This window comes from Rattus rattus, chromosome 10, assembly GCF_011064425.1.
Source record: "Rattus rattus isolate New Zealand chromosome 10, Rrattus_CSIRO_v1, whole genome shotgun sequence".
Lineage (NCBI taxonomy): Eukaryota > Metazoa > Chordata > Mammalia > Rodentia > Muridae > Rattus > Rattus rattus.
Genome location: NC_046163.1, coordinates 32890210 through 32905310, shown reverse-complemented (window position 1 = coordinate 32905310; position 15101 = coordinate 32890210). Strand labels below are relative to the sequence as shown.

Genomic DNA, 15101 nt, shown 5'->3' with positions numbered 1-15101 from the left:
GCTTGCTATTTACTTTGCCATCCTGCCTCTGCTTTCTGGGCTCTGCTCACACTGGCCCTCAGGATGCTGCAGTTCCACTCACCCACCAGGTGGTGTCAGTATTGTGCTGTTCTATGGTCACGGTGATCAGTGTGTTTATATTTTAGTGACCAGTAATTTCAACATCACTTTGGAAACTGATAAGAACAAATTCTCAGGCTTTACTCCAGACCTACTGAATTAGTAACTAGATTACCAATTGGTTGCAAGAATGGTTAAAAATGGTCCTGATGCGAGCTAACATTGAACAACTGAAAAATACTTAACAGAAAGAAAAAAAAAAAAGATAAATTGGGTATTTCAGAACTGACTTTACAGTGTCCTGTGTACATTTACCCCCTTTATCAACCAGTTATCTGACTTTATTGAAAGTTCAGCGGGGAGAGGGGGGCATTGGTGGTATGGATGGTCTACTGGAACTCACTGGTAGACCAGGCTGGCCCCCAACTCCTAAAGGCCCATCTGCCTTTGCCTCCAGAGTAACTGGATTAAAGGCATGTGCCACCATACCATGCCAAGAATAGCCTTTATTTCTTTTCTTTCCTTCCTATGCCCCTTCTTTCTCTCCTCTCCACTTCTTTCCAAGACAGTCTCATTAACTACTGGCAAGCCTGCTATCTGTTATATTATTGGGCAGGCCTGGAATTCATACCAGCTCTCCCACCTCAGCCTTTTGAGTGTTAGGATTGTAGGCGTGCACACTACATTTCACCTCAAAAGTGTTTTAACATTCTCTTAATCTGCTGCTTTGTGTTGGGATAGCTTACATGGAATCTCATCTATAACCTGTTAGCCTCACTGTAGCTAAAGATGTTGAACTCCCGACCTTCCTGGTTCATGAAACAGGCCTGCCTACAATATTCTATTTGCTTTACTTAGCAAAATGTACTAAACGTCTAGTCAGTGAAACTCTTACATAAGAGCAAAGCCTGGGTTGGGGATTTAGCTCAGTGGTAGAGCGCTTGCCTAGCAAACGCAAGACCCTGGGTTCGGTCCCCAGCTCCGGGAAAAAAAAAAAAAAAGAGCAAAGCCCACCTATCTTCTCATTCAGAACCACTTTATGCCAGGCCTAGTGGCCTGTGACTCCAGAAGGCTAATGCAGGAGGACTTTAATTTGAGGCCTGTCTAGGCTATAGACTCCCAGGCCAGCCAGGGCAGCTCTGTCTCAGAAGATAGTGGGGACATTGTCAGTGGGAGTGTGGACTTATGAGCATAAGAGCGTAAGTTTAATGTCCCTCCACCTAGGTCGGGGGAATATGCAGGAATGGGCTTGTTTCTCAGCAGCTACCATTTACTATGTTTTAGCATGTGTAGGAACCAAATAGAAATAGCATTTGAATAAGATCGTTACTATTTTAATATTTGTATAGTATTGATTTTCAACTGGAGAGAATTACCAAGCCTCCAGGCACATCTGTGAAGGATTATTTAGCCTCTGGCTATGCCAGTGAGAGATTAAACTGCTTAAGTTAATTGAGGTGGGAATACCCATCCTAAAAGGGGGCACCATTCCCTGGGGCTCGGCCCTAGATTCACAGAAAGGAGACATCAAGCTGAACAGTAAGCACTCGATCACCCTTGTGACCAGCTGCCTCAGGCTCCTGTTACTTTGACCCTGCTATGATGAACTATAACCTGGAACTGTGAGCTAAATAAACCCCCTCTGTCTCTCAAGTTTCTTTTGTCATAGTATTTTATTACAGCAACAGGAAAAGAAACTAAGACCTGACCTACCTAAAACTCTTAGAACATTTCTCTAATAAGAACTAAGACAAGCCATTCATGGTACACACCTTTAACCCTAGCACTTGGGAAGGAGAAGCAGGTAGATCCTTGTGAATTTGAAGCCAATCTGGTCTACATAGAGTTCCAGGCCAGCCAGAGCTACACAGTGAGATCCTGTCTCAAACAAAGTACTAAGACAATACCTTCATGTTAACACCACCCAAGGTGCTTTTTGAACTGTCGCTGGTTCTGAGATTATTACAGTGATGAATCTCATTCCCTTCCAAAATGGCTATGCTCCCAGGGTATAGTTCAACACCAGCGCCCTGAAAGTCAAAACAGATAACACAAGTTACAAAACGTTTCTACCTCCTGGGAGCAGGAATTAAAAGTGTATGCCATGCCTGTCATAGCTCCTATTTTTTAAAAAAGGTTATCTTTGATTATTCATGTTTATGTGCATGCAGACATGTTTATGCTAACACAGGTGCTTACAGAATACAGAAGGAAGCATCAGATCCCTTGGAATTACAGGTGGTTGTAAACTGGCTGAAGTGGATTCTGCACAGGAACTCAACTCAGATCTCTCCAGCCCTGTCTCCCATTTTCTAGCTGAGTCATTCTGGTCTGTGGAAAGCTAAGAAGCAGTCCTTGGGGACTGGGGAAAGTACTTGTTAGCATGAGAACCTGAGTCCAAACCATAAGAACTGACGGCAAAACCAAGCATGAAAGAAAGCATGAGGTCTGTAGCCCTGGTACTTCTCTGGCGATGCGGAGGCAGACACAACAGAAGCTCCAACTGGTGGTTCTCTAATGCTGCGACTCTAACATCATGTGATGTCCCCTAACCATAAAATTATTTTGTTGCTACTTCATAACTGTAACTTGCTACTGTCAGAAATTGTAATGTAAACATCTGATAAGCTCTAGACAATTACAGGCCACCTAACCTGGTGAGTGTAACGGCAGTGAACTGCCCAGAGCCCATGGGAGCGAGGGAGAATCAACTACTGAAAATTGATCTGTGGGTGTACTTGCACACACAGCTCACAAATGCTTGCACACACACACGCGCGCACATAGACACAAATGAATGCACTCAATAACAACAACAACAACAACAACAGAACAATTTTAGTCTGAGCTTGGTAGCTCACACCTTTAATCCTAGCATTTGGGAGGCAAAGGCAGGCAGATTTTTGTGAATTCGAAACCAGCCTGTTCTACAGAGTTAGCTCCAGGCTAGCAAGGGCTATTACATAGGAAAGCCTTGTTTTGTTTTGTTTTTTTTAAATAAATAAATAAATAAATAAATAAATAAATAAATAAATAAATAATTTAGACCATTTTAATTACAGACGTCCTGTTTCAAAAACAAGGTAGAGAGTAAGAACTCAGACCCAAGGTTGTTCCTGACTTCCTCACGCGTTCCATGAGATGTGCATACTCACACTCCCATACCCAAATATGCATTAATTGTTCTCTTTGGGGGATTTTTGTTGTGTTCTTTTTGTTTTTCCAGACGGCCCTGGCTGCTCTGTAGACCAGGCTGGCTTCCAACTCAGAGACCTGCCTGCCCCATGTCCCGAGTGCTGGGATTAAAGGTGAGCATTGCCACTGCCTGGCTGTTGTCCTTTGTTTCCAAGTCAGGATGGCTCCAAGTCGTTAGTCACATAAAGCTACCCTGTTGTAAGAAAGTACCTGGGCACCAGTTATCTCGCTGTTTGTGATCGTCAGGGAAGCCCCTGTAAGAACGCACACTCCTGTCCCTTCACACTTTAGCAAGCAGTTTTCTAGAGTCAGGTGACCAGACTCGACCACCACAATGCCATCGACTGTCCCTTGTTGTATCAAAGAAAGCTGCATTAGTTTCACACTGTCAGCTTTGGATACCACAAAGCTGTCATGCGAAGGTTCAGAAGTAATCATAATTTCTTCTCTCTTTCCAACTCCTGATGCATAGAGAAAAACAAATTAGTTCTACAAGTTCCAAGTTCTTTAGTAATTCAGTAATGTTATTTCTGTTTGTTTTCATCAAGACATATCCATATATATATATGTATATTTATATATATATTCACAATCAATTAATTGACTATTTACTTATAATGCAATCATGATATTCAATATGCATGCTGGTATGTGCTCACCTGTGTGGGTTGAGGCCAGAGGTAAAGACCAGGTATCTTCCTCCACTACTTTCTATGTCATTTTTAGAGAAGGCCTCTTGTTAAATATGGAGTTCACTGTTTCAACCTGACTAACTGGCCAGGAAGTCCCAGGATCTGTCACCACCTGCCTAGCTCTGGGTTACAGATGTGGCCCACTGCCACTCCTAGTCACACGGCACAGGGGAACCTCAGACTCCTCGTGCTTGCACAGTAAACCCTGTATCCTCTGAGCCATCTCCCCACCCACACCTACAAAATAATCTTTGGAAATTAAGTTGATGACTTGATATTGGAATCTATGTTTATAATCAACCTAACTATACTTGCAGTATTCAACATATTCATTCCACAGTTATTTCCAGTAGTAATAGTAATAATAATAGTATAATAATAATAGTAATAATAATAATAATAATAATAATAATAATATAGTTACAAAGTTACAAAAGTGGCTTTAAAGTTATAGCTCAGCCTCCTAGTGTTGGGACTATAGGCATGAGGTACCATACCCACCCAGCTTCTAAATCTCATTTATTTTCATATAATCAACAGTTGTGTATAAATGTCTAAGACAAAAATGCACTACATCTTAATTTGCTTTCTGATCCATAATCAATTACCACAGCAATGGCTCAGGGTTACCATCAAGGCACTTGCTGCCAAGACTGATGCTCTCAGTTCTATCTCTAGGACTCACGGTGGAACGAGAGAAGGTACTCCCTAGAGTTGTCTTCTGACCCCTGAATTCGTGTACGTACACACACAGCAGAGAGCCTTAGATTAATCATGCCAATTATTTGCCCTAATTATTTGTCCAAAATTTAGCATCAAGAAGGCTACATCTGGGGGTTGGGAATTTAGCTCAATGGTAGAGCGCTTGCCTAGCAAGCGCAAGGCCCTGGGTTCAGTCCCCAGCTCCGAAAAAAAGAAAAAAAAAAAAAGACTACATCTGTTTTAAAGTACTCATATAATTATTATTACCCAGACTGTTTGATAAGTTATTGTTACAGTAGAGATTTTCTTGAATTTTCAAAACTCATAGGTAGAATGTAAGTTTACTATTCTTTTTTCCCATCGGACAACAGGAGTACTCTTCTTTAAAGTTAACAGAACACAAGCATTTGCTAGAAATATACATAGAAGTATAAAAATATGATGAATATTGGCGGTCTATAGCACGTGGTGGGGTGCTTGCCTAAGCAGAAGGAAGGCCCTTTGTTCAATCCGAAGCACTACAAAAAACTACAAAAAAAAAAAAAAAAAAAAAGGGATAAAAAAAAAGAAATGAACCATTGGGCACGATGTAGCTCCTACCATTCACCAAGCCTATTCAGGGAAAGGTCACTTGAGCCCAAAAGCTTGAGAGCAGCATACGCAACATGGCCTTTAGTGTAAAAGGCATGGAGGGGTTTTAAGATAGAGAAGCTGTTCTTGTTCTGACTGTCTAATTAAATGCGCTTCCAGTACATACCCCTAAGTGTGCTTACAGTTTGGCTAGTCTGTGTTGCTGTGAGAAAAACTGCAAAGGACCGCCTGCTCACCCTTTATAGTGATGTCATCAGTCAGCAAAGCCAGATTGGAGGCTTGGTACTCCCCGGGGAAAATGACAACTATATCTCCACTGTAGCAACTGTCCAAAGCCAGGTTCAGGTCGTCGTGCTGCTGCAGAAGTGTGTCCGAAGACAAGTTCTTTACCTGAGAAGAAAAGGGAGAGCCACGTGCCTTCAGCAGTGTGCCACCTGGGCACACTTCCTGGCAATGTCATCCTCTCCAGAAGACTTAGCTGAGGAGTAGGCATTTACCTGGCGACCATTATTCCTCTTGTCAAGGGTTGGGTATGGGTTACAGGACAGAAGCCATTTTGGATAGTCCGTATTACCTTAAGCAGTAAAGTTAAATGGACAGCTCAAGGAGGAGGAGTGCCTGGGTCAAGCCTTAGATATGAGGCAAATAACACTGCTGTCACCACCACCTCCTCTGCCCCTCCTCCCGACAGTCCCCTCCTTCCTGTTCTTCAGCTGCAGCTTCCTCCTCTTCCCCTTCCCCTTCCTCCTCTTCCCCTTCCCCTTCCTCCTCTTCCCCTTCCCCTTCCCCTTCCTCCCCTTCCCCTTCCCCTTCCTCTCTTCCCCTTCCCCTTCCTCCTCTTCCCCTTCCCCTTCCTCCTCCTCCTCTTTCTCCTTAAATCACTGTTCCCTAAGTAGTACAGGTGAGCCTGGAAACCCTGTCTCATGTTGAGATCATGTGTGCCACTGTGCTCAGTTACACTTTGTTTTTTAACATTTATTTTAGTTGACTGAGTGTGTGTGGTGTGTGTGGTGTGGTGTGGTGTGGTGTGGTGTGTGTGGTGTGGGGCAGTGCAGTGTGGGTACATGTGTGTGAAGGTCAATTTGTGGCCATCGTTTCTTTTTATCTACCATGTGTGTTCTGGGGAGCAAACTCAGGGTTTTGGTCCCCTCACCTACCAAACCATTGTTAGCCTTGACTTTCTTGCTTTAGTTCAGAATCATGGGAATTCACACAATTTCATGTACTGAAGATTCTAAAATTACAAACAATACCAAGGATTTGCACTAGGGACAGAGACGGGACTTCATTATTTACCATGAAAAGCAATGGTATTTATTCATCCATTTGTGTGTTTGTTGAGAAAGTAGCTCACTGTGAAGTCCTGACTGACCTGGAACTTGCTCAGTAGACCAGCCTGGCCTTGAACTCACAGAGAAGCTCCTGCTGGGATTAAAGGTATGCACCTGTGTGGGTACATAGTCCAAGAGTGGAGTCATGTGAGGAGAATTCTGATTGCTTATGAGAAAACTCCAAGAGAACAAGGCAAGAGTCTTGTGACCTGTTTCTTAAAAGCCATGGCATTGTTTTAGGAATGTACTGTGTGCCCTCCTCAGGTATAGAAGATAGGAGTGAGGTGACTTCAGATCATTCACTACAACTGCCTATTGTCATTTGTTTATATGACTCTATGGAAAACCATGTTTCTGCCACATGCAACTTGTCTGCCTGGTCCTTGGGGTCATGTGACCCAAGGGGCCACTTTACTCATGTGACCTTTTTCAACTCTCAGAGTATCAATTGTCTGAGCCAACTGCTTAAGACTTTAGCCCCCCACATGGCTCCATTCTCCTAGGTGGAACTGCTAACTAGAGCAGTAAACATATCCTCATGCCTAAGTAACCACTAAGACAGAGAGTGAGCAGGGTCTCTTACTGCCCTGGAACTTGTCAAATAAACTAGGCTGGGTGGCCAGTAAACCTCAGGTGTCTCCATCTCGCCAGCACTGAGGTGGCAAATGCCACCAAGTTCATTTTTATTTTGTTTGTTTTATTTGCTTTTCTTGGAACTCACTTGAGACCAGGGTGGTCTCAAACTTTTCAAACTCACAAAGATCTACCTGCCTCTGCCTCTGAAGTGAGGGGTCAATGTGCTCTACTGCCACCCAGTAGTAATGATGTATGGTTTTTTAATTAATTATTTTACTTATTTACATTCCACATGTTGGTCCCTCCCCACAGCGTTCTTCATCACATCTCCTTTGCCTCTGAGAGGGTGCTCCCCGACCCCATCCCTCTTCCCTGGGGCATCAAGTTTCTACAGGATTAGGGGTATCCTTTCCCACTGAGGCCAGACAAGGCAGTCCTCTGTTACATATGTGCAGGGGGCCTTGGACCAGCCCATGTATGTTCTTCGGTTGGTGATCCAGATGTCTCTCATCTGAAGAATGCATACAGAAAATGGGACTCATTTGCACAATGGAATACTATCCAGCTATTCAAAAATAAGGACATCATGAATTTTGCAGACCAATGAATGGAACTAGAAAATATCATCCTGAGTGAGCTATCCAGACCCAGAGGGACATGCGTGGTACGTACTCACTGATAAGTGGATATTAGCTCTAAAGTACAGAATATACGTGGGGTTGGGGATTTAGCTCAGTGGTAGAGCACTTGCCTAGCAAACGCAAGGCCCTGGGTTCGGTCCCCAGCTCCGAAAAAAAAGAAAAAGAAAAAAAAAAGTACAGAATATACATGACCCACAGACCCTAAGAAGTTTACCAAGAAGGAAGACCCAAGTGAGGATGTTTTGATCCCACTTAGATGGGGGAACAAAGTTATCATGGGAGGAGGAGGTCGGGAGGAACCTGGATGGGAGAGGGGAGAGAGAGGGGAAAAGGGGGACAGGATCAGGTATGGGGTGGGGGGAGAAGCCCAGAGGGCCAGGAGAATTAATAGAAATATGCAGCTTCTGGGGGTAGGGGGTAGGGAGAACATCTAGAAAGTCCCAGAGACCCGGGATATAAGAGGCTTCTATGACTCAATGTGGGTGACCTTAGTCAAAATGCCCAACAGTGGGGAGATAGAACCTGAAGAGTAGATAGACAGGGCCCCCAGTTGACACAGCATCACCAACCCACCTTCAAAATTTTTGACTCAGAATTGTTCCTGTCTAAAGGAAATGCAGGGACAAAAATAGAGCAGAGAAAGGAAAGGCCATTCAGAGACCAGCCAAACTTGGGATCCATTCCCAAACCCCAAAACTATTACTAATGCTATATTGTGCTTATAGATAGGAGCCTATGATGGCTGTCCTCTGAGAGGCCCTACCAGCAGCTGACTGAGACAGAAGCAGATACTCACAGCCAAGCATTGGACTGAGGTCAGGGACCCCTATGGAAGAGGTAGGGAAAGGACTGAAGGCACTGAAGGGGATGGCAAACCCATAGGAAGATCAACAGTGTCAACTAACCCAGACCCCTGGGAGCTCCCAGAGACTAAGCCACCAACAAAAGAGCATACACGGGTAGTGATGGTTTTAAAATCAAAACCATCTGTCTCTAAGATAAGAAAACCGTATGAGAAACACAGGAAACACATACCCACTACAGTGGCTTCATCTGTACCCCAGTCAGAAAGAAGCTTTTTATTTTTTAACATGGGTTCTGTGGATAGAAATTCAGGTTCTCATGCTTGCCAGGAAGGTATTTTACTGACTAAGCCATTTCTTCAACCCCTCTACACAACTCTTCAGAAATGCAAGAAGTTATCTTCAAATCCACATGGAATTACAAGACATTGCCAAAACAAAAACAAAACAAACAAAAAAACCCCCACATACATTAAAAACAAACAAACAAACAAACAAACAAACAAAACCAAAAACTGAAAATACATTTCTGATTTCAAAACTGATTATGAAGCCATAGTGACCAAACAGTGTGGTGTTGGGATAAGTAAGACATCATCAGTGGGATACAAACAACAGGCTAGAGAAAAACACCCGTTAACAATAAACAGGATTCGGGATGGAGAGATGGTTCAATGGTTAAGAGCACCCGACTGCTCTTCCAGAGGTCCTGAGTTCAATTCCCAGCAACCACATGGTGGCTCACAACCATCTGTAAAGAGAGCCAATGCTCTCTTCTGGTGTATCTGAAGACAGCTACAGTGTACTCATATATAATAAATGAATAAATCTTAAAAAAAAAAACAATAAACAGGATTCAAGGCAGAAAGAAAGGTCTCTTCAACAAATGTTAGGACCCACACTAAATGCAAAATGAACTCAACGTGGATTAGTGGCTTTCAATAAGAGCTATGGTCAGGGAAATGGCTCAGCCAGTAAAATGCTTGCACACATGAGAACCAAGTGCAGTTCTCCAGTCACCATGTTAAAAAAAAAAAAAAAGGCCAAGTGCAGTGGTGTGCATCTGTAACATGTGGCATTATGTTGACCCTATTATTATGAGACATTATTAGGAAACTATCTCTTTCTTTCTCAGAGACTGGTCACTTAAGACTGGAATCCCACTGTGCCCTCAGTTTATCTGTTTAATCTGTCTTTAAAAAGAACATTGTTACAACCAAACTTACTTGTCTTGGATTTCAACTTTCACAACCTACACTGATGCAAAGTTGTAATCTTAAATTATGTTCTCTTCTATGCCCCGACTGAGAATAATGCATGTGTGTTTGTATATGTATTATGGTCATTACTTGCTGAAAACAGTAAATATAGATTGAAAGCAATCTTATCAAATAAATATCCACCACAAATGTGGAAGAAAAGAATGCAGATATTGCTTTGGTTATCTGGACCAGCAGGGGTCAGGTGCACTCAGTGGCTTGTACCTGTAAATCCTGTTAAAGACTTCTGTGGCAGCTCCCACTTCTTCCCCCATATGATGCTTTCTATGCTGTTTGATAAAAGAGAGAGTAATGCCCTTTGCTAGTGAAACACGTGAGGACAGACAGAAATGTAAGAGAGTAGGCAGGTAGGCATAGATTCAGACTCATAACAACAGACACACAGAAAAAAATGGAAGACACAGGGAGACAGAAGTAGAGAACTCAAATCTAGTTTCACTCTAGGTTAATTTACACCATGGGGAAGTGCTTTCTAACTTAGTTTCCTAAATGCAATACTGACATATTATTGGTGACGTTGAGTTTAGCACTAATGCGTTAATCCAAAGCAGTAACCCCCATACTGCAGAGACAAGAAGGTCGTGGAGCTCCCTGGCCAGCCAGCCTTGCCATCAGAGAACTCCGAGTTCAGTGAGACGGCCTATCTCAGAACTGAGTGAGGACTGTGGGTGCAGCTCAGATGGTGCCGTGGGCTCTTAGCATGCACCGAGCTCTGTCTTTGGTCCCCACTACCAATAGACAGTCATTGTGATCCCAGCACTTCAGAGAGACAAAAGGATAAGAAGTTCAAGGTCATCTTCTACAACTTGATGAGTTTGAGACCAGCCTGGTTTTAAACTATGAAGGACTGTCTGAAGAAGAAAAACAATGAAGGTTACTGAGGAAGACGACATCTGTTAATGGCTTCTGGCCTCCACATGCAGGTGCACAAGCACCTCCACATACACATGCTTGGACACAAGCACACATGTGTGCACGCAAAAGAGAAAACCCATCAGTCTCCTAGAATAAAGCAAGAAGGTAAATCTCATGGCCTTGAAGCTGAGAACAGATTTTAGATACATACCAAAAACCAAGTAACTAAAGAAAAATAGGTAAGTTGTGCTTGATTCAAATTAAAACTTGCCAGGCAGTGGTGGTGTATGCCTTTAATACCAGCAATCGGGAGGCAGAGGTAGGATGATCTCTGAGTTCAAGGCCAGCCTGGTCTACAAAGTGAGTTCTAGGACAGCCTGGGCTACACAGAGAAACCCTGTCTCAAAACAAATATAATAATAAAAATTAAAATCTTAAATATAGTTGTGAACAACATCACAATGGTGAAGGACAGCCTATGGAATGAGAGAAGATATTTGTAAGGCATATAGAATATATAAAGAACTCTTATAATCAACAAGAAACATGCACCAAGTCATTTCTCCAAAGAAGATAGACAAATGGCCAACAAATATATGCATGCAGATGCGCCCCAAATCACTGTTCACTTTGGAGGTGAAAATGAACACCCCAGTGAGACACTCCTTCACCCCTCCTGGGGTGACAGTGACAGAGAAGATGCTGATCGTCAGCATGAGTGACAAGCATGGTGACACTTGCTGGTAAGGCTCAGCAATTGGGCAGTGGAAGCAAGAAGATCAGTTCAAGACCAGTCTCAGCCACAGAGCAAGTGCAAGTCTATCCAGAACTGCATGAGACTGACTCTCAAAAACAAAACAGAACTACATCAAAAACCTGATATGGTAAAGACTGAAAACACGAAACCTCTGACATTGCAGGTGACAGTTAAAAATGGCTTGGGCCCTGTAACAATTCCCCATAAATTTAATCACAGAATTACCCGTAGCCCCATGATTCATTCTTATGTCTATTTTCAAAACAAGTAGTGGAAACCATTTGTACACAATGTCCTTACTACTATGGCAGTGACCAAAATTCAGAAACCTGGGCTACAGTCTGGGTACAGCTCAGCTCAGTGTAGAGGGTTGGTCTAGCATATACAAGCCTCTAGACTTGATCTCAGTGTTATAAATAATGCCACTGGTTGATGACCATTTGAGTAAACAAACAGTGGTGTTTACGGGCAACACAGTACTATGTAGCTATAAAACGAGCATAGTACTGATACATGATCCACATGAAGGCTTTAAAACCATGTGTTAAGGGTTTCAACCTAAGTTAGGGTTTTATTGTTGTGAATAGACACTATGACCATGGCAAGTCTTATAAAAGTCAACATTTAATTGGGGCTGGCTTACAAGTTCAGAGGTTCAGTCCATTACCATCAAGGCAGGAGCATGGCAGCATCCCAGGCAGGCATGGTGCGGGAGGAGCTGAGAGTTCTACATCTTCATCTGAAGGCTGCTAACAGAATACTGGCTTCCAGGCAGCTAGGATGAGGTTTTTTTTTTTTTTTTTTTTTTTTTGGATCTTTTTTTCAGAGCTGGGGACCGAACCCAGGGCCTTGCGCTTCCTAGGCAAGCGCTCTACCACTGAGCTAAATCCCCAACCCCATAGGATGAGGGTCTTAAAGCACATCTACTCCAATGGGGCCGCACCTTCTAAAAGTGCCACTCCCTGGGCCACGCATATGCAAACCATCACACCATGCTAAGTGAAAGACATCTGGAAGCAGACAAACTGTCTGTGGAATAACCAGAACCTATCCTTAGGAGATGGCAGAGGCAGTGGACACTGGGTTTCCTGACTGCAGTGTCCGTCTGCTGTCCTTTATATAGCTTACGGTGACCAGTGTAACTCTAGTGGCAGAAAGCCAAGAGAGTAATGAAGGTGGCATGTGGAGCTGCCCCCGTGATCAAACCACAATGTCTTGTCAAGCTCAAAGGCAATCTACTACCCAAAGTCTCAGTCAAGTGAAGTGGAAACTTCTGGTTTCTTTGGAAAGTCAGCTACTTCAAATGATGTTCTGCTAAAGCAAACACATGAAGGGACGTTTCCCTGATGCAGACATGGGTGAGAGAGCGCACGATGTTAAGAAGGAATATAAACATAACCCAACAGACGGTGGGCGACACTGGATGATACCGGTGCCCCTGGCCATTACTGTCATTGTTCATCACGACCTTATGGGAAGAAACACACCAAAAAGCTTCCGGTGGTGTTCTGGCAGCTTCTTGTCACTTCTGCAGACGTAGGCTGGTGGGCAGAGTGACGTGGAAGTTTCTGGACATACCAGCTGATATACTCTCATGTGGAGTTTTGTTAAGACGGATTCACGTGTTGTTTTGCCTGGCCCGTGGCAGGACATGTGATGTCTGAAGGGAGTATAAATAAGACTCAGTGGACAGGTTTGGCTGGCTTGCATAAGCTGGCTTTGCAAGGCTTCATAGGTCGAGTCTTTGTCTTTGCTCATCTTCATTCCTTGAGAGAGGCACGGCAGAGACCTTCTCCTGACGTCTCTGCTGGTCTTAGTCGCTCCTGCTGACCCATACCCACTCAGCGGAGGCCTGGCAGTTTCTGCTGGGTGGTGCCACCACTGCTCATTTGTGTTTGGTATTCTAACACTGCTGAACTGGACTGCTGGTATCCCGACAGAGCAGATTGCATTTTCTCCAAAGAACTATTTCTACACAGATCATTCCCCTTTATCCTAATAACCTTTCTTTTCGCTATCTCTAGTAGGTGGAGGGCTGGAAGGGAGGTTAAACCACTTAAGAACTCTTATTAAAAGTTGGTTTTGGGGCTGGAGAGATGGATCAGCAGTTAAGAGAACTGACTGCTATTCCAGAGGTCCTGAGTTCAATTCCCAGCAACCACATGGTGACTCACTGTACTGGCTGGTTTTGTGTGTCAACTTGACACAAGCTGAAGTTATCAGAGAAAGGAGCCTCCCTTGAGGAAATGCCTCCATGAGATCCAGCTGTAAGGCATTTTCTCAACTAGTGTTCAAGGTGGGAGGATCCATTGTGGGTGGTGCCATCCCTGGGCTGGTAGTCTTGGGTTCTGTAAGAAAGCAAGCAGAGCAAGCCAGGGGAAGCAAGCCAGTAAGTAACATCCCTCCATGGCCTCTGCATCAGCTCCTGCTTCCTGACCTGCTTGAGTTCCATTCCTGACTTCCTTTGGTGATGAACAGCAACGTGGAAGTGTAAGCTGAACAAACCCTCTCCTCCCCAACCCTCTTCTTGGTCATGATGTTTGTGCAGGAATAGGAATCCTGATTAAGACACTCACAACCATCAGTAATGGGATCTGATGCCCTCTTGTGGTGTGTCTGAGTATAGCTACAGTGTACTCACATAAAAAATAAATCTTTTTTTTTTAAAAAGTTGGCTTTGAAGAATCTAAGTATGTAGTCCGGTGCCAGCTGGGTGGTTGTCTCTTCATTGCTGTCTTCTTTTTATCCTTTTATCCTGCCCACATAGGTCAGGGACAATTACTTACAATATGAAAACATGGTTGCTTTGGATTAAAATCAAGTTTCTGATAATAAAGGAAAGTAGAGAAAATAAAACCAGGACAGATTTTTCTGTTAAGACAGGGCCTCACCCCATGATTCATCCTGGTCTGGAACTCTGTATGTAGACCAGAGTGGCCTTAAGCTTAAACTTGCCTCTGCCTCCTGAGTGTTGAGGTCGCAGGCATGTGCCATTGTGTCCAGATCAGAAGAGATTTAAAGACAAAAATGACAAGTACAAATGAAAAATATAAGGGGAGAAAAAAGCAAGATCTATAATTTTTACAAAGGTATTTCATGGATCCTGGTTTAACAATTAATATAAAAAGAGAAATTTAGGTCTTTCTGTTCTCAGAATTGCTATGGCTTCTGGTTCAAAGAAACTCTGAAGCAGGGCAACAGTTCCCTCACATGGGATAAGTGATAGTGGACGTCATGTTTACGATTCATCCATCTGCCAGTCCTCAGGCTAGAAGAATGGCTGCCTCTCATCAGCTTCCTAAGGAACAGGTTTGCATACAGCTCTCACCACAGACGATCCAAAGGTGTGCACATGCTCAGTGAGGGCCCCATGAGCCTGATGGCAAAGCCACAACACGGACATCCTAACCCTGGTGGGGACTGCATTTCATCAGCATTGATAAGATTGGAGAAAACTTCTACCCATGACACCACAGGTCACTTTACTGTCCACAGTTTTGTACCTGAGAAGGCCACATACACAAAGTGTGAAAAAGGAATCCCTTATCTGGGGTCCCCTAGAACATACAGTGCTCTTTACCTGATTGCTTTGCATGGTCAATAACATTCATTTATTTG

At 43.5% G+C, this 15101-nt stretch overlaps 1 protein-coding gene across 1 annotated transcript in view; it reads right to left on the bottom strand.

Moving 5' to 3' along the window:
• The window catches only part of Shcbp1l (SHC binding and spindle associated 1 like), a 30969-nt gene that overhangs the window by 802 nt on the left and 15066 nt on the right, over positions 1-15101 (bottom strand). The window contains 3 exon segments of the mRNA XM_032915289.1: positions 1968-2090; positions 3466-3716; positions 5477-5630. Coding sequence (XP_032771180.1) covers positions 1968-2090; positions 3466-3716; positions 5477-5630 — 528 coding nt within the window.